The 23,313-nt window shown below is 31.4% G+C and overlaps 2 protein-coding genes across 5 annotated transcripts; both read right to left on the bottom strand.

Moving 5' to 3' along the window:
- On the bottom strand, positions 1-6,829 carry CHB3 (DNA-binding family protein). 4 transcript variants are annotated; one of them, XR_007029098.2, is made up of 8 exons: positions 6,281-6,829; positions 4,739-5,271; positions 3,446-4,099; positions 2,933-3,099; positions 2,099-2,841; positions 1,756-1,952; positions 1,227-1,670; positions 1-404 (listed from the first exon to the last, which is right to left on the bottom strand). XR_007029098.2 is itself a non-coding variant. In XM_047317488.2 (7 exons), exons 1-7 carry the CDS (start codon positions 6,723-6,725, stop codon positions 1,296-1,298), a joined length of 3,114 nt encoding a protein of 1,037 aa, XP_047173444.2. In that variant the 5' UTR covers positions 6,726-6,829; the 3' UTR covers positions 948-1,295. The 4 variants fall into 4 exon arrangements, 1 of the variants encoding a protein (XP_047173444.2); XR_015784954.1 differs by having other exon boundaries at positions 1-400; XR_007029099.2 differs by having other exon boundaries at positions 1-389.
- Positions 6,830-20,679: 13,850 nt separating this feature from the next.
- Positions 20,680-22,411, bottom strand: LOC124841238 (uncharacterized). Its single transcript, XM_047317477.2, has 2 exons — positions 22,316-22,411; positions 20,680-21,433 (listed from the first exon to the last, which is right to left on the bottom strand). Exons 1-2 carry the CDS (start codon positions 22,358-22,360, stop codon positions 20,792-20,794), a joined length of 687 nt encoding a protein of 228 aa, XP_047173433.2. The 5' UTR covers positions 22,361-22,411; the 3' UTR covers positions 20,680-20,791.
- Between the last annotated feature and the right edge of the window lie 902 nt (positions 22,412-23,313).

Raw genomic sequence — 23,313 nt, 5'->3', positions numbered from 1 at the left:
TGACTGAAGAAAAAGAAACGTGGTAAAATGAGTCAGCCGGTAAAATGAGTCATAGCCATACAACGTAGCAAATTCTTGTTCATTGCGAGATTGCTATATTCTTTATGAAGTCATCCAAATTTCAATATGCTCTCAACCAATAATGCAGTGAATAGCATTGAAGTTATAGGATTGAACGCGCAAATTTTGCACAACTATCCACTTGTTTTAAGTTAAATACTTCAAAAATAAATTTTAAAAAAATGGCTCTACAACTTCAAAATATCAGTAAATCCTCTCAACTCCGGCGGCTCCTTATATCGGGGTAAGGATGAACTTCCAATGTGCTACTCTGCTCACTGAATTTCCAATCGTCGTCAATTTGGAGTTAGTCCTAACCAGCACTTGACCTTTGAAACAACTGACTGGATCAAGTGGTATCCGTTAATTAATTACAATGCATGCAACAAGCGTCTATAACAGAACTATTAATAATTGAACCAAGCAAGCAACTATACTGGAACTAAGGTAAATGAATAATTAAAAACTTATAAAGATGAGCGCGGTATCCATCAAGGAAGATTAGCTTCTCACTAAAAACAACCAAAAAAGGTATTGCTTTGAACAAAGGAGTCGAGTCATCTCTAAAGCATGTGCAATTATGATAAAAACGTTCCTAATGCAATGAGAAATGTTGAAAATCGCTTGTCGATTAGAAATATGACTAAATTTAATATAAAAGTGGGTAAATCTAATTTTATAAGTAGGTTTTATAAAAATGAATTAGGGTTAAAGTTCATTGTGTAAGAGGAAAAATAATAGTGAAAGAAGTATAATTTCCATGAATGAGAAAAATAAGTATTTAAATCATACTCGATAAACTCTATTGAATGGAATGCTATATGTGTAGAAACAGGGAGTTGAGGCCAAAAAGGAAAAGAAAAACGAACATATGACAATTCCCAATATAGGAAAGAGAAAAATACAATAAAAAATAAGGTCAAAATACAGATTCATGTCTCCAAATTGGAAACGGACTGTCATGCTTTCTCCTCAAATATTCCCAAGTTGAACTCCATATATTTCTTTCACTTCGTTTCCTAATAATAGTTGTCTTTTTTGCGTAATTTTTTTTCTATTTACTTTGTTAACTAAAATTACCAGTTATGATCTACTATATAACACTCAACTAAGCTGCTGACCTCAACTAAAAGAAAACCCACAACAAAATGAGAATGCATACTCACATTGTCAAAATGATGGCGAGAGATCAGTACGTATGAAGACAATAACTTTTTAGCAGATGTACTGAACCTTTATTTTGTCCCAACAGAAGAAAGTTTTTCCTGGTTAGATGGCCGAACTGAATTTCCTGCTGCAGTCGAAGATGCTAATGGGTTTTGGAGAGTTGTAGCAACAGTGGCTGCAGGTCTAGAAAGAAGTGGCCTTTGTGGACTCATCATCATTTGTGGTCTTTGGAGTGAGTTCGCAATATTTGTAGGAAATCTATTAGTTGATACAGTTGGTGCTATACCTCTAGAGGACGAAGCTGGTATACCAAGCCGCGATGCAATAATCAACGCACGCTCGTGATAAAGCTTATGCCTTGATCGCTCCACATGCTCCCTTGCCCTCATCACCACATTCTCCACATCATTGAAAAAAGCCACCTTAGTTTCCAACTTGAGCAACTGTAAGTAGACAGAATTTACAAAGAAAGTCAGACACAAAACATTAATACAAGGCAACGATATCTTTATCAAGCCATGAGATTACCTGTTTTTCTATTAACAAGGAAGTAAGCTGTCGGATTTGGTCTTCTTCCTGATTTGCTAGAACTTTTGCTTTTACTGCTGCTGCAGCAAGTGTAGAAACTGCAGCTCGTTTCATTTTCTCAAAATTGCTGTCCTGTTTAATCCTTGTATCTTTATCTTCCACTTTTGCTCCATTATCTGTCTGATCTTTACCTGTCCCTGTATGTCGATTTTATTCATTTTTAGCGGATTAAAATCAAAATCTGCTAAATTATAGAGATAGACCTAAAATTACATTTTCTGAATAAATATGGCACTTATTTTTTCCCTGCATGCGTGGATGAGAGGAAGGAAAAGAAAGAGACCTGTATTTGCACCATTTTCAGTAGCAGAATTTGATCTAACTGGATTTGATGGTGACATCATATCTACATCCTTTTCTATCCCATTACATTGGGATGACTTTGTTGTAAATAGTGCCTGAGAGTCGACCTTTTCTGACGGCAAGGAATTAGAAACTCCTTCAACATCCATGGCTGAGTCTGTTGTTTCTACAGATTCACATACTGGATTTGTAGATTGTGGATTTTGAGACTTGTTCTTAGTTGGGGGAATAGAATCAGAGACTATCTCACATTTTGATGTCTCTACTAGCTTTGGACACTCTCCTGGTAAATTGGATTTTAGTGGCTGATGTTCTTTCTTCTCCAATGGAAGAGAATCAGACACACATATGCCCTTTGCAGGACAAGGTTCTTCAATTAAGGATCCCTCCTGAACCTGGTCAGAATTAGATTTAGTTTCAACCTTGGATGTTGAACCACCTGAATCATGCAGAGTGTCTGGTGCTTGATCATTGGATAGCTTTGCACTGATAGGAACATTACAGTTGTCAAGCCCACTTTCATGATTAACCATTGGTTGCTCCTTTGGAGAAATTGGCTTTTCTGAGGCTGCACCATCTGTGGAAGCCGGCTGTCCCTTGTCTTCTAAAGTGTCACTTCCAACTTTCATATTACTGTGATCATTTGGTAAATCTTTATCATCCAACATTGGTTTGTCCTTCTTTACATTTACTTCGTCCTGATCTCCCTCACTTTTAGAATCCCTGTGATCAAAATACAGTAATAACATTGTAAATTTCAATCAACAAGAAGTGGAATTCATATCAAACTACCAAAATGAAAACTACCACATACTTCTCAGAACTAGTTGGTTCATTCTTATTATCTGGCGGATCTTCTAGAAGAAAGCAGCACCTTGCAGCAAGGTCAGTGCCAGGAGAATTTCTTGACATGGATTTTATGGAGCTATGAGCTGAAGCAACAGCCACATCAGTACCCACCAAGTGTGCAAGGAACGTTGCCTGTAGAAGAAGGCCACATAATAATACTTAGCAAGAGAAGACTACTTGGGAAATAACATGAAATGACACAAGGAACGAGAAAGGTTCTATGTGATATAATAGTAAGTATTATTTAATGGTGTCACAAACGCTAGCAGTTTGGCAAGGCTTTTGTGGTCTGCAAGCAACAAGACATGGCACAGTGCACAACCAGCACTTACAAACTCACAGCAAAATAAGTGATTCAAAATTATTGTCCCAAAGAAAGGAGATTTGAATTAAATAATTCAAACCAGATACTTATAGCCATACCCCAAAAATACACAGAATTAATGTTACTGTTCATGCATCGATGCATTCAACTTACCAGTGCCATGACAGGATTACCCACTTCAGCAAATGAAGAAGGTCCATCAGGTCCAGGAGAATAACCAACAGCAGCAAATGCTTCCTTGAGAGCATTTATAGCACATTCATTGCCTGCTTCCTGATCAGACTTCCCCTTAACAGCATCTTCAGATTTAGAAGTTCCCTCACTGGCTTTCTCATCACTACCTTCTTGTAACTTTAGATTCTCCTCTTGATTCACCTTTACTTCAACATCCTCAGCCTTGGAATTTTTATCCTGGTCTTTGATGCCATCCCTAGTATCATTCTCAATACATTCTGAAGCATCCTTGTCCACAGATGAGTCATTGTTTGGTGCAACTGGATCTGTTGGTTCTTTGCAACCAGCATCAATATTATCATCAAATTCAGCAAAGGTATCCTCAATTGGCATTTGAACAAAGTACGATATGCACTGAGCTTTTGTTTTTGTTCCAACATGTTCAGCAATTTCATTCCAATTTTCTTTATAAAGTTCTAAGGCTTCAAGTAGCAGAAGGGTCTCTTGATCAGTCCACTTTCCACCATTAACCCCTGCAACTTCAGCTGGTTCCATGAGAATAAAATCCAATGAAGACATGCCAGAGCCAAATCTTCTATTACTAAAGCAGTCGGAACACAGATCAAAATCTGCCTGTCAGCACATCACAGAATAGATAAAAGATGAAATGGAGGAACAAATTAAAAAACTCATGAATAACCATATTCCAACAATGTATCAGTGATAATTCAACAAAGAGTGAAATAGACAACCAGCCCGCTAATAACTGAATTACAGAAACCACTACACCCACAAAATATCAATATAAACAATGACCCTTTGAGTCAGTAAACACTTCGCCTCTCTTGATGATTGATTCTTTTCTAAGTTCAATGGCAATTGAAAAGGTTTCAAAACTCACTGTAGCTGTTACACTACTCCAGAAATGTTCCTTTTATGGTGGCATTTAACAAAAGTAAAAAAATCTATAACCCAACTCGGATAACAATGTTAATTGATTCCACACCATCAAGCTACAAAGGTAACAACAGAAAACATTTATGGTAGATATCATAAAAATGTGATAACATATTAATTCATTAAAAGTGTGAGATATAGTACAAATATACCAACCAATGGAACTTAAGCTACAACTTTTATAAGAACACCAAGTTTAGGACAAGATTGCATTTGAGTGGTATAAAAGGAATGATAAATAATATATTTAAAGTTAAACCATATCTTCAGCATATCACTATAAGGTGCATTTCAATTTCAGTCATGGATACCAACCTGCTTCTGGCAATGGTAACGTTTGCGAGAACAATCAGCAGAACATGAATTGCAATGGTACTCAAGCATCTCAACAGCTGGCCCCTCTTGTTTAGCCAACTCTTCAGCAATGGTAGACTCTGGAAACAAGCCAGAGGCTGTAGCTGGAGTCATTTGGCTAGACCTTTGAACATGTCGACATAATTGCAGAGTTTCAAAGTGATACAATTTTTCAACCAAAGAACTTTTTTCTGCTTCTCCGTCATCACTGGCAGTGGCCACGGCAGAATCCATTGAAGGGAATGGGTGGAAGTTAATTAAACCCCAGTACTCTAGAAACTCCATTACCTCTTGCCTAGCAGCCATATCTCCAACATTAAGCTGTGACATATCTTTCAATTCAATTTGCACATTCGGATTTGAATGAAACTTCTTCATTATCCAATTTCGTATCTCCATGTATACACCAGGCGTCCGATTTTCAGTTTTGCCATTAAAGAAAGAAGGTAACATTTGCTTCTCAATTTCATGAATATACAACCATGAAAACCAACCTGAAATTAAATTTCAAAGTAAATGACTAATTTAAGAATAACCTCTTTTAGCTTTGGGTCAAAACCTAAAAACGCTCATTGCAATTACATATTGAAATAGTAAATCAACGATTTGAACACTTGGGTCACCAAACATTTGCATAAAAGTATCTCCAGCCTCTTGTTGGACAACTACATGATAGGAATTAATGCTCATACTGCACCGTTCTTTAAATTATGCAACACACTTTTGGACCCAGCAGCAAGGATGATGTGTCTTGAAGTGCAGTTTTCTTCTTGTTTAGGGTTAAGAAAATTCCAACAAAGAAAACAGAAACACTCAATCAGCTTCCACACAGTTATTCCTGACCTTTCCTTGCTACTTACTACAAAAGTCCACAGTCATCTGCCATTTTGTTAAAAGTCACACTGTCATGTCATCATCAGCAGTGGCGGACCTTGAACATTTGAGGATGGACACCCCCTTAATTTTGTAAAATTACAATTAAATACATGAAAAATTAATTTTTTGCTCCCAACAAATTTATATAGTGATTCCATTATCAAGTAACAGAATCATGTTAAAATAAGAGTATACAGTTATACTGTTTGCCCCCACTAGTCAGAGCCTCGGGCGCGCCTCTGGTCATCACTTATTTTGCTAGGTCATAAGGTCAGCTTGGTCCGGTAAAATTTCAGAATATAGAACTATTACATACAATTTCCCACATCAAATCTGCTCTGGGGTAATTTAGAAAAGGAGTTCAGTTCTCAAACAATTACACCTACTTAGGGTAACGTAATTTAAATTGCGAATTAGGAAGAAAAGCAAACCGCAAATGGTAAAAACATAACTTAAGAGAATCTATCATGCACCAGTTTGGCGAAATCACTCGTTCGTCGCGAACATCAGGTGAACAACAATGACATAAAATCGAACACATGGAGTGTTTGATACTATTTGCTACAATTGAAGCCCAAAAGATAAACATAACCAAATTAGGGTTCGAGAAAGTGCCCAAAGTCTCACCGCAATGAGTGGGAACCACGTGCGCATTGGCACCGCGAGATCTGATGGCTTCGAATTCCGCTTCAATCGCAGCCTCCAGAGTCTCCCACTCGCTCTCCTTCCTCAGCTGCTCGGCGAGCGCGGCGGAGTCTGCAGCAGAGGGATGGGTGCGTTCGGAGTGTTTGACGGCGGCGGGAGCGGAAGCAGCGGCGTTCGAGGAAGCGGCGGCGGCGAGGGAGTTGGGGGTCTGGCGGGCCCGGGTGAGGGGGCCATTGTGGAGGGGAGGAGGGTGGAGCGGCGAGGCCTTGTCGCGAGCGGCGCGTTTGGAGGGGGCGGAGGAGGAACCAGAGGCGTTGAGAGCGGCTGACTTGCGCTTGTTGGCCCCGGCGCGGCGGCGAGACGATGCGGGCTCCGATGCCGGGGAATCTGCGGCGGAGGGAGCAGCTTCGCGGCGTTTCTCCTCCATGGAGAAGAGAAGGGGAAGGGAAAGGGGTTAGGGGAGAAATAAAATTGGGTGAGTGAATGTGAAACTGTGGTGGTGCTGCCCTTCCTTTGCCTTCCAACCAATATAATACGTCGTCGTTATCTAATTTCCCTCTTTTCTTATTTCCACCTACGCCTTTTACTGCTTCCGCCACACACACTCCACCCCATGCGTACGTGCGTCTATGTAATATCACTCCCTAATTAATCTTCTAAAAATGTAATTAATTTATATTAGTAAACTCCTTTCAAAATTCTTTTTGCCTTCATAAAAAGTTAACTTTATTACATTACCTTCATAAAAAATAATTTATTGTTTGAAAAAGAAAATCATGCCCAAAGAGATCTGACACGGTTAGATTTCAAGACAAAGTCGGAGATGAAATTAAGTTTTTCATATAAAAAATATCCACTTTTCTCTTTCGTTTAAATGATAAATAAAAAAAACCAAACATCTTTTATCTTACTTCCATATTATTTAACTTTTTTTATTTAATGATTTTCATTTAATATCTTTCGAACTTTTGACATTTCAACTTTTAACTTTGATTGTTTATATTTTGACATTTGTTATCTTTCAAACAGTATCTATAAACTATGATTTTGATATACATAAATCTTAAATAGAGAATATAAATAAAGTATGCCTGAACGTAACACCCAGTCAGTATTTCTTTTTTACTTAAATAAAACGAATGTTTATAAGTCCTAATAAAAAATATTTCAATATTTAATTTGACTTTCCTGTGTTGCATTAATTATATTTGGATTCTGTTTATATGAGTGTAACATGCACTTCAATCATAAAAAGAGGTCAAAAACGGTACTTCTCTTCTCCTTTTTATCTTTATATTGCTCTTTAACCAGATAAGTTATGTTTGAGATTAAAGTCACATCTCTACTTGTACTCCAAATTTAAATGGAAGAACGAGCTTCTAATCTTAATTACGGAAGCTAGAAGTCTAGTCACTTTGTCATAATTTGGTTATTAGTTTTGTGCTTTCATATATTATTTTATATATTAAATATGGAGATAATTCGTCCTGTATCTTCACTTCATTTTTCATGAAAAAATTTAACAGTTATATCAAAATTAATGGTTGTTATAGTAATTGATTCAGATAATAATTATGTTTTGTTATCTTAAAATATCAACACAGGTTAGAAAAAGTGTATTGAAATGAATAAATAAAATATAAATATATCTCGTATGAGTTGAAAGTTATATACTATAGTCAAAATATAAAAATTGAGTATCATATATAATAAAAAACAAAGATTAAATCAAAAAACTTTAAGAACATTAAAGGAAATCAACCTTCTTTTATTAAATTAGGTTCAATTCATTACGTTGAACTAAAAATAAATAAATCAAATTAGGTTCAGCTCTTCATAGATTAATAGGTTGATGAGTCGATTTACTTAAAAATGCTATTTATCTGGTTTATTTTATATACTTCTTACAAATAGAATCATAATAAATTAACTTTGATTACTTTTTTATAATAATATAGCTAAAGTGTTTATTTTATTTGATAAATATTATTATAAATATAGCAATTGAAAATTAAAATGTTAACTAACATAATTTGTTAAACAAATAAATTAAACATTTACATTTAAATATAAATGATAGTTGTTATTGAGTTCCAAGTATATCCCACTTTTAATTAGACTCAAATTTGTTTAATCCACATGTTAAGTGAGTTAAGTTTATTTTTATCTCCATTTAAAAAATTAAATTTCTTTTAGCATAACTGAACTTAAACTCGTAATGAGTATACCTTAAAGATTATTTTGATCTTTATAGCATGTTAAATGAGTCAAATTTAATTGTATCTCAATTCAAAAAACTAAATTTTTTTAACCTAAACCAACTTAAACTCATGATGAATATACCTCGTATCATTTTGACCTCTAGAATGTTGGAGAATTTGATAAGAACACGGATTGAATGGACTTCACGAGGTGTGAATTATCACTACCCTTAAGGATTTATCGACATTTTATGTATAAATTTCCCATGATACAACAAAAACTTCCTGAAAATTCTGAGGATATCACAATTATCAAGAAAAACTCTCTTAAAATAGTATATATAAAGCTATGATACAAAAGAATAAGAAAAGAGATAACAAAGAGAAGTGCAAGGGAGAGCTTGAAGAAAATGTGTTTTATGCCCTTATAGGAAGAACAACACCCCTATTTATATAGGTTCCATTGTAGTTCTTGTTTTTTGCTACAGTATTATCGATTGACAATCACAGTGTATTGATACAAAAGAGATTGATTTCATTCCTAGTGAAATGCTAGGTAAGAAGTTCGTCAACCACTCCACTTCACTACTAGCCATTTTTAGATTAATAAACTTAAATTCCATTATTGATATTGCAATAATAATTTTCCCGACTGATCTTCACACCACCACAACTGTGAATCACAAGTGGATTTTGTCTCATCTGAATAAAAAATCTAGTTAACATCACTATACTATTATAGTGCAATAGAAAATTCACTATATTCAATGGCGTAATCCATCAAATCTCTTAAAGTATTGGAAGTACATCTCAATATTTCGAATTAGGATATTAAGTGTATATTTTCAATGTTACTATTGCCTAAGCAATATCATGTCTAAAAAAGGTTTATAAAAGGCAATAAGTTCCAAATTATATGAACATACTGAGGTTGAGAAATAGATTAATATGTAATTTTTATTAATTGAGAATTAGTATTATAAGGGATATTCACTATTAATTCTTAAGAAAGTTTCTCATGTATTGATTTAAACAATAATATATTATTTCCCTTCCTGATGATTTTAACTTCTAAACTCACATTGACTTCATCTAGAAACAACTTATATTTCAAAATAAGATTCTTAAAATCTTAGTTTTAGAGACTATCTCATTGCATATATCAATCATTAAAATATCATCCATATATATAAATATATAATGACATTTTCTATTTTCAAATTTAGAATATTATCAATATCATTAGGTAAAAAACCAAATTTTTTCTCTAAGTAATTGAGTAACTTTACCTACACCCCAGCGTCTTAAATATTTAAGATTGAAAAATGAGAAAATACAAGATTGTGCTCCTCTCATTTTTAGGTAGAGTATACGAACAACTACTCAAGTACATGATAACGGTCCACTACATCATTCACCATGTTAATTCCATCTTTCAAAATCAACTATTTGTCTACTCTTACTCTATCTCTTCTTGCACATAAAAGGCAATTTATCCAAAACACAAAAAAGGTTGTTTTTTTTTTCAAAACATAAACCCAAATTATGCATAATTAATCTTTTTTCATAAAAAGGTGCTGAAAATAAATCGGAGACTGTAGAGAGTATAACCCCCCTCCCGTGATAAAGATATTGTGAATATCTTTCTCTAATCGACATTGTCGAGCTCCCTTGTCGAGCTCCTCCTTTGTTGTGGTGGCGAGCTCCCTTGCCAAGCTCTTCATCTACTGTGTAAGCTTGTCGAGTTTCGCCTTGACGACCCGAGGTTGTCAAACTTCACCTCAATTGCCCAAACTTGTTAAGTTCCTCCATATTTGTTTGAGCTCCTCGACTACTTGAGATTCCAAATTAAGGTTGTTGTCACCGTTAGACCCTTGCCTGAGTGGATGCCCTCTAAAAGGAGACACCGCGCTTGTGCCAATCGTCGGTTTGAGTCCTCACCAACAAAGGATGCCACACACAACCTCCAAAATCGCCCCTAGAACCCTCTACTATAGTCATCACACACACAGACACACGTTCTTCTAGTAACTATGTCAATACTATGGGAACCAAAATCGTTGTCACAACAACTATTGCCACTACTAGAAATCTCACAAGTGGTCCTCCAAATGCTTTTGAGAATGATAAATCCTTAAGATTGTAGGTGTCTAACACCCAATTTCGTCCGGTAGGTAAATAAATAAAAATAGAGAATAAGAGAATAATAATTAATGGTGGGTAAAAAAAAGAAAAAAGAAAAAAATAAAATAAATTTCCTTATTGCATGACACATCACTAGAAAATATTTTTGAAATATTAGTTTGATATGGTAATAATTTGAATCAATATTATGCCAATAATTAAAGCAGTAATTAAAAAAGTATATTAATATAATTTGTTGCGTCAGTTGCTTTTAAAGAGGAAAATATGATTTTAAAAAATGGACAAATTTTCTGAAAATAATTATAATAAATGTCTTGAATATTATTTGATTTCTTTTTCTTAGAACCAAGACATTTTGTTTTTCTATTTTGTTCATTGTCCATTAATTTACAATTAAGGCAAAATTACCATAATATTACAATGTGTGTATATAAATACACACTCTGTCATAGAAAAAGGGGACGAAAAGAAAGATAGAGAGAAATACTCTGAAATAATAACAGAGATAGAAAGAGAGAAAGAGAGTATAGAAAAAAATACGTTCTCACACACATAAGGGTTCTGTCAAAGACAACCCACCAAGGAAGCACTAAGGAAATATTAAAAGCTAAAAATGTATGTTACCTCTACACCCTTATTTTTCTCTTTTCATTGGAAAGTTTTTTCTAAAAGGTATTATTTTTTTACTACACACAAATAATGTTTTTTTTTAAATCATAATTTTTTTTAATATAAGTATGTGTGTGTCTATGACTTGGTTTCTTTCCTTTTTCCCACCATTCTTGAAATAAAAAAATACAAAATATTTAAAACCAAAAATGGCAATTTTGTTAAACTAAAAAACCTTTTATTACCATAAATACGTGATCCCTGACTTTCCATTATAAATGGATATACGTAGGAGCAAGGTCAATCTTTGTCGGGTTCATAAAACAAAAAAAATATTTTTGTTTCTTAATAATTTCTTTATTTTTTTTTGGGAAAATTAAGTATTTTGAAAAAACCACGTCAACTTTATACATTTAATTAAAGGTACGACCTTGGGGCAGGCACAGTAGGGTGCTAATATCTTCCTTACGCGTAACCGATTCCCGAACATAAAATATAATTTTCATAGACCATGTCTTATTTTATGGTTTTCCATAGTTTTCCCATAATAAATTATGGTGGCGACTCCAAAAATATTTTCTTAAACCCGTTTGCTTTCGGTTCGCCGTCCCGTTGCGATCCCGGTCGCGACAGTAAGAGAATTTGATAAGAACACAAATTAATGAATTTATCCACAATGTATACGCAAGTCTCTCAAGATACGATAAGAACTTCCCAAAAATTTAGAGGATACTAGAACTCGCAAGAAGAACTCTTTTAAAAGAGTAAATATAAACCCAAAATACATGTTAGAAGTGGACTTTAAGCTTAACTCAACCCCACAAAACCGGCTTGTAGGGTGAGGTTTGCACCTCACTTATATATTATAATTTGGCCTTATCTCTAGTCGATGTGGGACTTCCAACACACCCCTGGGTTTTAAGCCTAACTCAACCCCACAAAACCGGCTTGTAAGGTGAGGTTTGCACCTCACTTATATATTATAAATTGGCCTTATCTCTAGTCGATGTGGGACTTCTAACACACCCGCTTCACGTCGAGGTATAGACATCTCGTGCGTGATAATAGAAATTGGGTGGTCCGATAACAGGTGGAATAGAAGAATAGAATGCCCATATATCATTAAGAAAATACCTAAAATCTTAAAATAATAAATTTATGATTATTTATTTTATATGATATATAATTTTGTCAATTTTATATCATGTCGAATTTGGACTAATATTTAGATTTTTTTCATCAACCTTCTTTTAAAGGTGAACATCTTATATAATTTATTTTCAAGTGTATGGTGACCTACCTTTATTATGTTGTTGTATTATGTTGTTTTAGTTATAATGTTTTGTATATTTTATTTTGTTTCAAATGCAAATGTTATATATATATATATAGTTAATTAATTAGTCTGTTAGTTTTTTATTAAAAATCACTAACTTCTGCAATAAAAAAAATATTACCAATATGTTTTTATGCATTATCTCCAGAGAAATAAAATTGTCTCACTTGCCATTTTGGTACAGATATTCACACCTTAAAAAATGAAACAGTACTAAATAAAATAGTCCATCAAACTAGTTTATCAAAATAATGATAAGTCTAGTTTGAAATTTAAGTATGAGTCCAAGTCACACGTTGGATAAAAATGAGAAAGTAAAACATTATATAAAAGTGAAAGACTTATTAACTCATTACCTTAAGGTTTTGAGTAGAGGGTGGTGTCAGTCTCTTATATAGTTGGACTCATATCTCACTCATTTGGTATTGTGTCTCTCTGATAGACCTCGTCCTTGATAGACTCAATAGTGTAGTTTAGATATTTCAATTTGAAAACTTATGATAAAAAAGTATTATTTTTTAGTTTTCATTACAAGATATATTTTTATAGGAAATTATTGGTATTTTTACAAAGTATTTTATAATTTCTCTCCAACTGTGTATTTGTTTTTCTTTATTTACTTCTTTTAAATATTATGAATATTATATTTTTATATCAACGAACAGTGAAATTTTCAAAATAATCAGTAAGAAAATTAATTCGATAAATTGATAATATTTACAAAAATCAATTAAATTAATTTACTTATAATTATATGTGATTATATTATAAGTACCTTGTATTAAAGACCAAAGGGAGTATTGATTTATTCCTTAGAGATCAAATTTAACAAACACCAATAAATCATACGAAAAATAGTTTTAAATTTTACTAATCTCTTTAAAATGCCCTTCTGGCAAATAAAAAAATACAGAGTAGTAATCAAAAGTGAAATATAATTAAAAGTTATAACATGTTATAAAACTATCGTCCAATGAAGTGAAAGCATTTCAAATAATTTTACATTTAAAAAATGCAATATCTTTAAACTACTCATGACTATTTTTTTTTGTAACATAAAAAACAAAACAATGGATTTACAATTTAAGAAGCTTATTTCATTGTTGAAGAAAAAGCTTATTTGGTATATAATTAATCTATACCACACCAAATATAAAGAGACAGTGAAATCGGAGAGATATATGAAAAGGGAGAATGCATATGCATGGTGGTGATTGGATGGGAAAAGAGAAGGCAAAAGAGGATAATGAGATGACATAATCAACAAAAGCATTGAAATGAAATAATGGATAAATCATGTGTTGTGTGGCAAAATACTGTTGACAAATATTACAAATTCATTTGCTGTGATGTATATATAATAATGATGATTATAATGATGATGATTTCACGTGTGTGATGTAGTTGAAATTAAACAGATATACTCTGAATTCAAGTTTCCCAAAAACCAGGTTGAGTCAAAGATTCTTTATTTAATATCTGTGGCAGTTGTCTGTTTTGCAACTGAAACCAAACAGTGGACTACGTGGTAGTTTGTTGTCAAATCCGAACTGTCCTTTAAAATCTATTGTTCCCACAAAGAACAATGATTATAGGTCAAATTATTACAAGTACTTCTGTTTGTTTTCAACTTGTTGCTTGGTTTTTTCCAACGTTTTTTCTTCTTCATAAAACAGTGTGACATCACAAAATTATACATGTTTGATTAAGGTTTTCGTTCTTCAACATGGTTACTACCAAGAGTGGACAACTGACCGGAAAGTGTCGAAGTGTTTGTTGCAGGTCAACTCATTTACACGGATACCGAACATATAGAAGACTAGAGGAGAAGGATTGATCGGCGAAGAAGGAGTGTTTCTGGACGGAGGTAGCAGACGTTTTCTCCGATCCCATTCAGCAGAAACAAACATCATTATATAGTTTTAGTTATTCAAATTCTAATCATGCCAATTAAGTTATCATAAACATGAGATTTTAGCTTGTTAATTATGGTGTTTATTGGATTCCAAGTATTTTAATTGTATAGTTTTAATTTCAAATATATTACAGTCAACTTTTCTTTTGATGAAACGACTGTGATACGAAACATTTCAATGTTTACGTTTTCTTAAAGTTATTGACTTGTATAGCATGAACTAACTATACGAAGGTAATTTTTTCTTTTAAAAAATAAATCAATAAGAACCGTTTTTTTTATTTATGAATATATAACTTACAATTTCGTTAAATATATAAAGAAACCATGATTATTACAATGAAATATACTTGAATGGGTGCATATAACATATTTATTGTTTCATATTGCTAAATACAACAATAAATGAATTGTCTTTTACATTTTTTAACTATTAAGTAGTTGTTCTTTAATGTTATTGGATAAAACTTTCCTTTTTTTAATACTTTAAAACATTCTTCAAAATTTGATCAATGAAATTGGTTAATCAAAATTGGATAGTTAGTATTGAAATTTGTATTTGACCATACTTAATAAATGTTTAAGTTAATTGTTTATATATATTACAATATTTTCTAGCTACAATAAAACTTTTAAGATAATATTTATATAAGGTTATCACAGTGGTAGCTCTTGTTTGTTGAGATTTAGAAACTCAAATAAAAAGTTCAATAGAAAAAATAAAATTACAGTATAATTCCTATTTAAATAGAAAAGTAATAATTAATATTAGCATTAAATATATTTGTAGTTTTTAAATTTGGTTTTCAAAATTTGAAAATAAATAATTATGTTCTTTTAACTTAACAAAGTTAATTTGTTTTATGTGTTAAATGATGTTTTAAACTGAAATTCAATTTAGAACATGTTAAACGAATGTAAGTTTGAAACGTCATGAAAGTTTAAATATTCATTTTTAAATTTCAAGAATTATCAAAAACAAGGACAAATTCAAATTTGTGTCAAAATTTAAGAATTAAAATTATATTTAATATTTGATATTATGACTCTTTTAATTTTGATTTATTGATATTGTATTGTTGTTAAATCTCTTTTTAAATATTTCAATGTAATAAAAAATTTTTATCAATTGATCAAATATTATTTAGGATACCAATACAGTCACGCAAAAGGGTAAAAGCAATGCATGTGGTCTCTACCGTGTAAAGAGCCAAACATAAATAATATGTTGCAATGTATGATAAAATTAATGTATATGAGCTTTCTTTTGTAAATTATCTTCTCTTATGTTGTGATTTTACTTGTGTTTGTCTTTTCTTTTTACAATAATTATCTTATTATTGTTAACAAAGATACGAATTAATTTTTTTTTCCTAAAGATATAAGTCAGCAGTACGAGATGTTAAAAATTGTTAAATTCTCTAAATAAATAGTTTTGTTTTAGAACCAAGTGCATTGATTTTGAAATATATAAATATTATATTCTTATAGTTAAGGAATATATTAATGTTATATTTTTATAATTTTATCTTTTAAATGATTGTACTAATATATTTTATATTGTGGATTATATATATATATATATATATATATATATATATATATATATATATATATATATATTATTGTTAAAAACTAGTTATCTGGATAAATTATAAAAATAAACTTAGATGGATTTATATTTGTGGCATAATATTAGCTTAATACATCGATGAATAAATAAAATTTAGACTTTTCTTTTATCATTCAATATTCGTTTTCTGATATTATTTGGAAAACGTTTCTTAATACTTCAGCACTCATTTTTATTTGACTTTCAATACATTTGAATGTTTTTATTATTTTCTTTTTATCTTAGTGTTGTTTGTTGGTTTTCTTTTTTTTTCTGGTTTGTTCTATATCGGGCCTTTGTAGCCCATGCTAACATTTTGGTAAACAGAACCATGTTAATGGGCTTAAGCCGTCCAGAATAAGGTTTCATTATTTGCAATAAAAATATAAAGGAGGGTGTTGCTCCCCACCACTAACCCTTGTTTCCTCCACCTCCCCAATATATTTTATTTTCAAAATTACCCTTAATATTAAAACTTTTTTATTTTTACCTTTTAGAATTTTTTAATATATTCCAAAACCCTAACTTTACCACTTAGCAGCGCTGCAACTCACCACCACATCTCGCACTGTTATCTCCTCTTTCCATTTCCATTTCAGCTTTTCTTCTTTATTCTTTTTGTTTTTTGTTCACTCTTCTCTTCCTCATTTCCTTTTCGGTTTCTTTGTTTCCATTGGTGTTGATTCCTGGTGTGGAGGACGCAGAAGAGGAGCGTGGATCTGGTTTTGTCGAGGAGCCCGTGGATCTGGTTTCGTTGCGGTTTCATCTCCATCCTAGATTCATTTTCTTTGCATTTGTAGTTTTGATTGCATGTTAGATGTTTAATTTGTATATGTATGTAAATATGTGCTGTGTTGTTTGGTTTAAAGCTGTGTGTTTGCTTTGAATCCCCAATGTTGTTGCTCGCTTGAACCACCTGAACCAGAGCCCGCGAAGGCCAAAGCGGATCTGAGATATCTGTTTGGCCTTCAACAGATATACGACATCCGTCGACATAAATGGATATCTGTTGACACCAACCTCTCGCAACATTGGATTCTTGCTCCACCATGGACCTTTGCAACCTCCCACTAAGCACACTCTCACACCACCAAATGAAACTCCACCACACTCTCGTAAAAGAATGAAAGAGAGGAAGAAGTGAACGTTAAAGAAAGAAAGAAGAACTTGTGTGCAAAGAAGAGATTTTATGATTGTCGTGCTGTATGCATTCATCCCGGGACCAGAAATAGGTCATTTTATTTGAGTGGATAGAAGTTAAAAAATATTAATCCTAAAAGTAAAATTTTGGTTTAAACCCTCTCTTGGTCCTAATTTTTGTATGAAAATCTCAGTTGGGTCATCATTTTTTCAATTGTCTCGATTCGGTCATATTTTGTGTAAAAATGAACACATTTTACCCTAACCGTTAAGTGTTCTCTGACGGCGTTAAATATAGCTGACGTGTTTATGCTGACATATATTGTTTGATTACGTAGAAATTTTATTTAAATTAAAGAATGATGATATGGCTTATCAAAATTGAAGGTGTCAAAGAAGCTTCCAAAGCCCTTCACACCCAGCACTGTCATTGACACGTTCCTCGACCTCGAAGCCAAGTCCCACGCCGTCTTCTCCTCTGACCCTAACCTTTGCAACCTCTCTCGCATCCTCTTCTCTCTCCCATCCCTAATCGATAAACTCCACAAACATAGCGGCTACTTCCCACGACCCCTCCTCCAACACTTACCAAAAATATTGTTGTTCCAGTGACCTGGTATTATATCCCAAAAAATTTTCCCTTGTTGTTGGTGGTGTTGGACCCTCTCCTTTCACCCAGGCTTTTCAGACAGCTTTGTTGGGAGAAAAATGCAGGAAAAAATGATGAATGAATAAATGAATGGAGGAAGATGATGCTCTTCTGTTTTTGATTTCTTGGTGGATCGAATTGGTTCTCCAGGATATGAAACCCAAACCAATTAGCATTAATGATAAATCCAATTCGGGAAACTTTAACGTTTATGATAAAATTGGAAATTAAAATCCCAATTATGTTTCTGGAATTTAATCCTCCAGAAAATCTCTTTTAAGAACCCTAATTAAAATCTGAAATCTAAATTGGAAAAATTCCCAATTTGAAACCCTAATGCTCCTGAACCTTAAGGAAAATTCAATTTTCTGGTTTCTTCTTCTTCCTGGTTCAGGTCGAGAAGGCACAGACAGTGGCATTTCGCACATCAGGTCTTGCCATTTTTGGTTTTCGCATTCTGTTTCTGCTCTTCTTCTCCTTCGGTGCACTACTCAACCATGACAGATTTCATTCTCTCACAAATGGCGGCATAGCGGCAGCGATCGTTCGGTGCGGCATAGTGGCAACGATCGACGATGAAGGCGCGACGAGTAGGGCTCGCTCAATGGTTTTTATCTTTTTAATTACCCAATCAATGGCATGTCTGCTAATGACTTGGGCCGGCGAAGCTCCGCCAACGAGGTCCATGGGAGAGTGAGTCCAGTGAAGTGGGTGGTGAAGGGAATCTGACCAGATTTGGATGAGCCACGTCAAAAAACTCTTAATTTTAAAAAGAAAATTCCACGTAATAAAACAATTCTACATTAGCGTGCATAGGTCAGCAACTGCTAACGCCGTCAAAGAACACTTAACGGTTAGGGTAAAATGTGTTCATTTTTACAAAAAATATGACCCAATTGAGACAGTTGAAAAAATGATGACCCAACTGAGATTTTCATACAAAAATTAGGACTAAAGAAGGGTTTAATCCTAAAATTTTACTAAATGACAAAATAGGAATGAAAAGATACTGCAGTTCGTGGTGGTGTTGGGAACAACATCTTACAAAGATTGAAAAAATTGAAAATAAAAGGCTGTTACGCAACAAAAAATAATAATAAAATATCTAAGGAAAAAGAATGAAGCATGACAAAGGGTCAATTTTCAAGACTTTTAAACCCCTGAAACCCTGTAATAAGAGGTGAATAATTGACGATAAATCAACATAATCTTTATAGGACCCTTCATTATTGTGTGGATCACTGCTCATTGTATATGAGAATGAAATAATAGAAATATATAGGTTCGTGTTAGAAATAAATAAAGAAATCCTAATTCAACCGTAACGTAATCAATTTTATATTTTAATTTATGAAATCATATTTTTCATAAATTTTTATATATTATTATATAAAAAAAAACTTATTGTAAAGTTTTTATTGATTCAAATATAATTATAAAAAAGTAATAATCTAAATTATCTATCAACCACTTTTAAGAAGTTTTTCATTTTTTACATAAAGACTTTGCTTTTCTTAGAACATTCGATTCACTTCTTATCGGTTGTGAATCAACCCAATTTCTCGTTTTAACACAATTTACTTAAACTACAACACTTTTAACACAACTTACTTAAACCATAATAATATAAAGGAGTTTTTATAAGACATTGTGTTGTAATTATTTTTATAGGTAAGTATATTTATTAATTTTTTAAAATTTAATAATTTTATTGAGTGCATATCAAATAACTATGAAGTATAATTGCTTTAATTTGTTTTTCTAGAGGTGTTTTTATTTTTAAATAAATTAAGTAGATTATTTTTTTTATAGGTTGGATTAATGTACTATTTTAAAAAAATTATTTAAAAATTAAATAAATTTATCAATTAGTGGAGTAATTGAATTTGTTGGTGACTTGGTGCGAATTAATTCCAATATGCAATAACTATAAAATCTAACATTTTTAAAGAAGTGGAGACAATTAAATAAAAATAATATTTGCATTACCTATCTAACAAAAGTATTAAAAAATAGAAACTTAAATTAAAGAATACAAAAATTTGAATGATTAATTGATCACAAAAATTAATAAAAATTCAATTAAAAGTTCAAATTTATGATAAAATTGAAACTTAATTGAAAATAATAATAAATACATAAAATAAACAAAAGTTGAACACAAAGATAAACATAATTACTTTTTCATTATACAAATTTAAAATATTTTTTTACTCTAACAAGCAACTTGGGACCATTTTTCTACAACCTTATTCTTATTTGATCTCATTTTTACTTTTATTATTCCTCTTCTAATCAAATACTATTTTTTTTTTGTTTATCTATTTCAAATTATGATAAATTAAAAATTATGAAACACAGTATCCATGGATTAAATATTTCATTATTCAACTAAGATAATATACTTACCTTTTAACACATTAATGAATCATCGATGTAAATATTTTTATACCATCAATCAAATAAAAATCATGATGAATATAATATTTTTAAAATGGCTGTTATAAATAATCTCACCTACATGTATTTCGTGATTATATAACAGTATTAATTTACATTGTAAATGTATCTAAATTAAATCTTAAAAGAAATTAATAGAATGTATATTCTTCCAAAATTTCCATGATTAAACAATCATATTTATTATGGATGTTACTATTATTTATCTATAATGTGTTTGAGTTATGTTAAAAGAATATTTCATTATTGTGTTTATAAATTTTTTCTTATGTATATTGAAATTTGTAAAATAATACTAAAATTTGTATAAGCCATTTTTAGAAAGATAGTTGAAATTATTTAGAGATGATAATATTTCACACAAGTTATTCATTTGATACAAAGATAAGAGTACGATGTTCTTGAGTGACTTCTCTTTTTCAAGAGCTAATAATCATATTTGGAAACATTTGGCCTTGGTTCAAAATCATCATACTTTGTGGTACTTGGTCTTGGTTCAAAATCATTGTACTTTGTAGTGCTTGGTCTTGGTTCAAAATCATTGTACTTTGTAGTGCTTGGTCTTGGTTCAAAATCATTATACTTTGTAGTGCTTGGTCTTGGTTCAAAATCATTGTACTTTGTAGTGCTTGGTCTTGGTTCAAAATCATTGTACTTTGTAGTGCTTGGTCTTGGTTCAAAATCATTATACTTTGTAGTGCTTGGTCTTGGTTCAAAATCATTGTATTCTGTAGTGCTTGGTCTTGGTTCAAAATCATTGTACTTTGTAGTACTTGGTCTAGGTTCAAAATCATCTTTTTCGTTAGCACTTAACTTGACTTCAAAATCATCGTATTTAGTAACACTTGGTCGAGGTTCCAAATCATTATATTTAGTAATACTTGGTCGAGGTTCAAGAGGCTCTTCACATTCATGCTTGGAATCTTTAACAGATTGCTCTTGAGTCTTGGGATGATTTTCATATTGAAATGGAAGAAGGCCTTGAAGTCCTTCTGGCATTTGCTGGTCTTTCATTATCTCTTTCCAATACTGCCCAGGATCTTTCCTTGCTTCTATGGTGCCACTTAACTTCTCCACACAAATTATCATAAGAGAAAAAAAAAGTACGTCAAATTTCTCTAAATCCTCAAGATGACGAATCACAATATAATTTCATACCAACATTAGATAATTCCATCACTGAAAATAATAGAGTTGTTTAAAACTAGGATTAATATTATTTAACACATCTACAAATAATCATGACTTCTACATTTTTCTTATACTTTCTCTTTTCTCGTTCATCAACAATAAAAACACACACCCCTTTTTTTCTCAAATGCAAATAACTTTTGAAATGCTCTTTATTTAACAACATTTTCATGAAATGCTTCAATTTTAATTAATGGTTAGCTTATAATTGCAATTTTATCTTTTATAATTCTTTCAAGGAAATATTTTAAACATAATATCAAGAGGAAATAAAATTTAATATAATTAACTGACGTCTTTAATTAGTATGAAATCAGGTTTAAGAACAAAAATAAAGCTATACTTACTTTATAAACATAGCCAAAACATTAGATAAATTGCTATTTTACGACATATATGTTAAAAATAACCTTGGACTACGTTTGAATAGTTTAACACAGTAAATAAATCATTTTGGCATGTCAATTTTTTCTCATATTAATTTTATCACGCTTGTTTTAAATCATTCACTCCAAATTATTTCAATATATATTCTATGATTTTGAATAGTTGTTTATCTATGATTCTGATCAATCTATATAATACACATTTAAAATAAAATAATTAAAAATGTTTAATCATGTATAGAAAAGACGAACTAATTATTTGTTGATTACCCACTTTGATTTAGACTCCTGAATACCATGTGGAATAGGTAATAATAAAATATTGTTAAGACAATAAAGGAAAATATAAAAGTGTGAAAGAAGGTGAACATACCAAGAAAGCAAATAGAAGAGAAAACATAGCAAGAGAAGGCCTCATTGTGATACTATAGAAAATCTCTTTATGATTTTAGGAAGATATCAACTTGCTATTTATAGCCAGCATGTGATAGATAGCATATTCTTGAGTTAATTTAATGCTGAAATGGCTAGAAAATTACTGAAAGAGCTGGCACATAATTATTTGGTCCACCCGAATGAAGATAATAATAAATAAATGCATAACTTTTCTCCAAGGATATTTGTCTCTTGAAATTTACATATCAGTGTGTTAAATTTGGGTATTGATTCTAATATTTAGCCATATTAAAAGTGTGCAAATGACATAGCAGGTAATGATTTAAAAATGATTGAAATAATTTAAGATTTAAGTATATTAAAAATGTGTCAAATGATATGTCTAACGATTTAAAAATTATGGAAATAAGATTAAAACTTTAAAAATGAATTAAAAGTTTCAAGACTAAAGATGAATCACGTAAAGAAAAAAAGAAAATTTATAAATTTTAAGATTTTATATTAAAAGTAAGATCAAAACAGTTTATACAAACAATTTATATCTTAAAAATAATAAATATCTTTATTTTTTTTTAAAATTGTTTAACCGTATCAAAATTGGATACTGTGATTTGTTTTAGTGCTTAGCTCAAACAAAAATACTTGTATTTCGTTATGAGTGAAATAATGAAGTAGAAGTATATGGAGGAAACAACTAACTTCTCCCTATGATTATTTAAACTGAAGGCTTTTAGATAACATATAACCATATATTGATTAAACAAATACAAGACACAAAGTGTCTATAAAATTTTTAATTAAATTATTTATTGGTTGACTTCTAATTTATTGTTAAAAATTTTACGTTAATTATAAATAATGTTAATTTAGAATATATAAATATAAACTTCATCTAATAAACTAAAATTTTATAAAATTGAATTAGGTTTAAATTACATATCTCAACACAATTTTCAGATTCAATTTTTAGATTTC

The sequence above is a fragment of the Vigna umbellata genome, chromosome 3 (genome assembly GCF_029865625.1).
Source record: "Vigna umbellata cultivar VRB3 chromosome 3, Vumbellata_1.0, whole genome shotgun sequence".
Classification (NCBI taxonomy): Eukaryota; Viridiplantae; Streptophyta; class Magnoliopsida; order Fabales; family Fabaceae; genus Vigna; species Vigna umbellata.
Note: the sequence above shows the minus strand (reverse complement) of the source record. Positions and strands in the feature narration are given on the sequence as shown.

Excerpts from the sequence above, each read along its gene's own strand:
- CHB3 (XM_047317488.2), bottom strand. The coding sequence starts at position 6,725 with ATGGAGGAGAAACGCCGCGAAGCTGCTCCCTCCGCCGCAGATTCCCCG. Across the intron at positions 5,272-6,280 it reads CGTGGTTCCCACTCATTGCG|GTTGGTTTTCATGGTTGTAT; the intron begins GTGAGACTTTGG and ends ATTTAATTTCAG. Across the intron at positions 2,842-2,932 it reads GAACCAACTAGTTCTGAGAA|GGATTCTAAAAGTGAGGGAG; the intron begins GTATGTGGTAGT and ends TTTTGATCACAG.
- LOC124841238 (XM_047317477.2), bottom strand. The coding sequence starts at position 22,360 with ATGAGGCCTTCTCTTGCTATGTTTTCTCTTCTATTTGCTTTCTTG. Across the intron at positions 21,434-22,315 it reads CTCTTCTATTTGCTTTCTTG|TTAAGTGGCACCATAGAAGC; the intron begins GTATGTTCACCT and ends TGTGTGGAGAAG.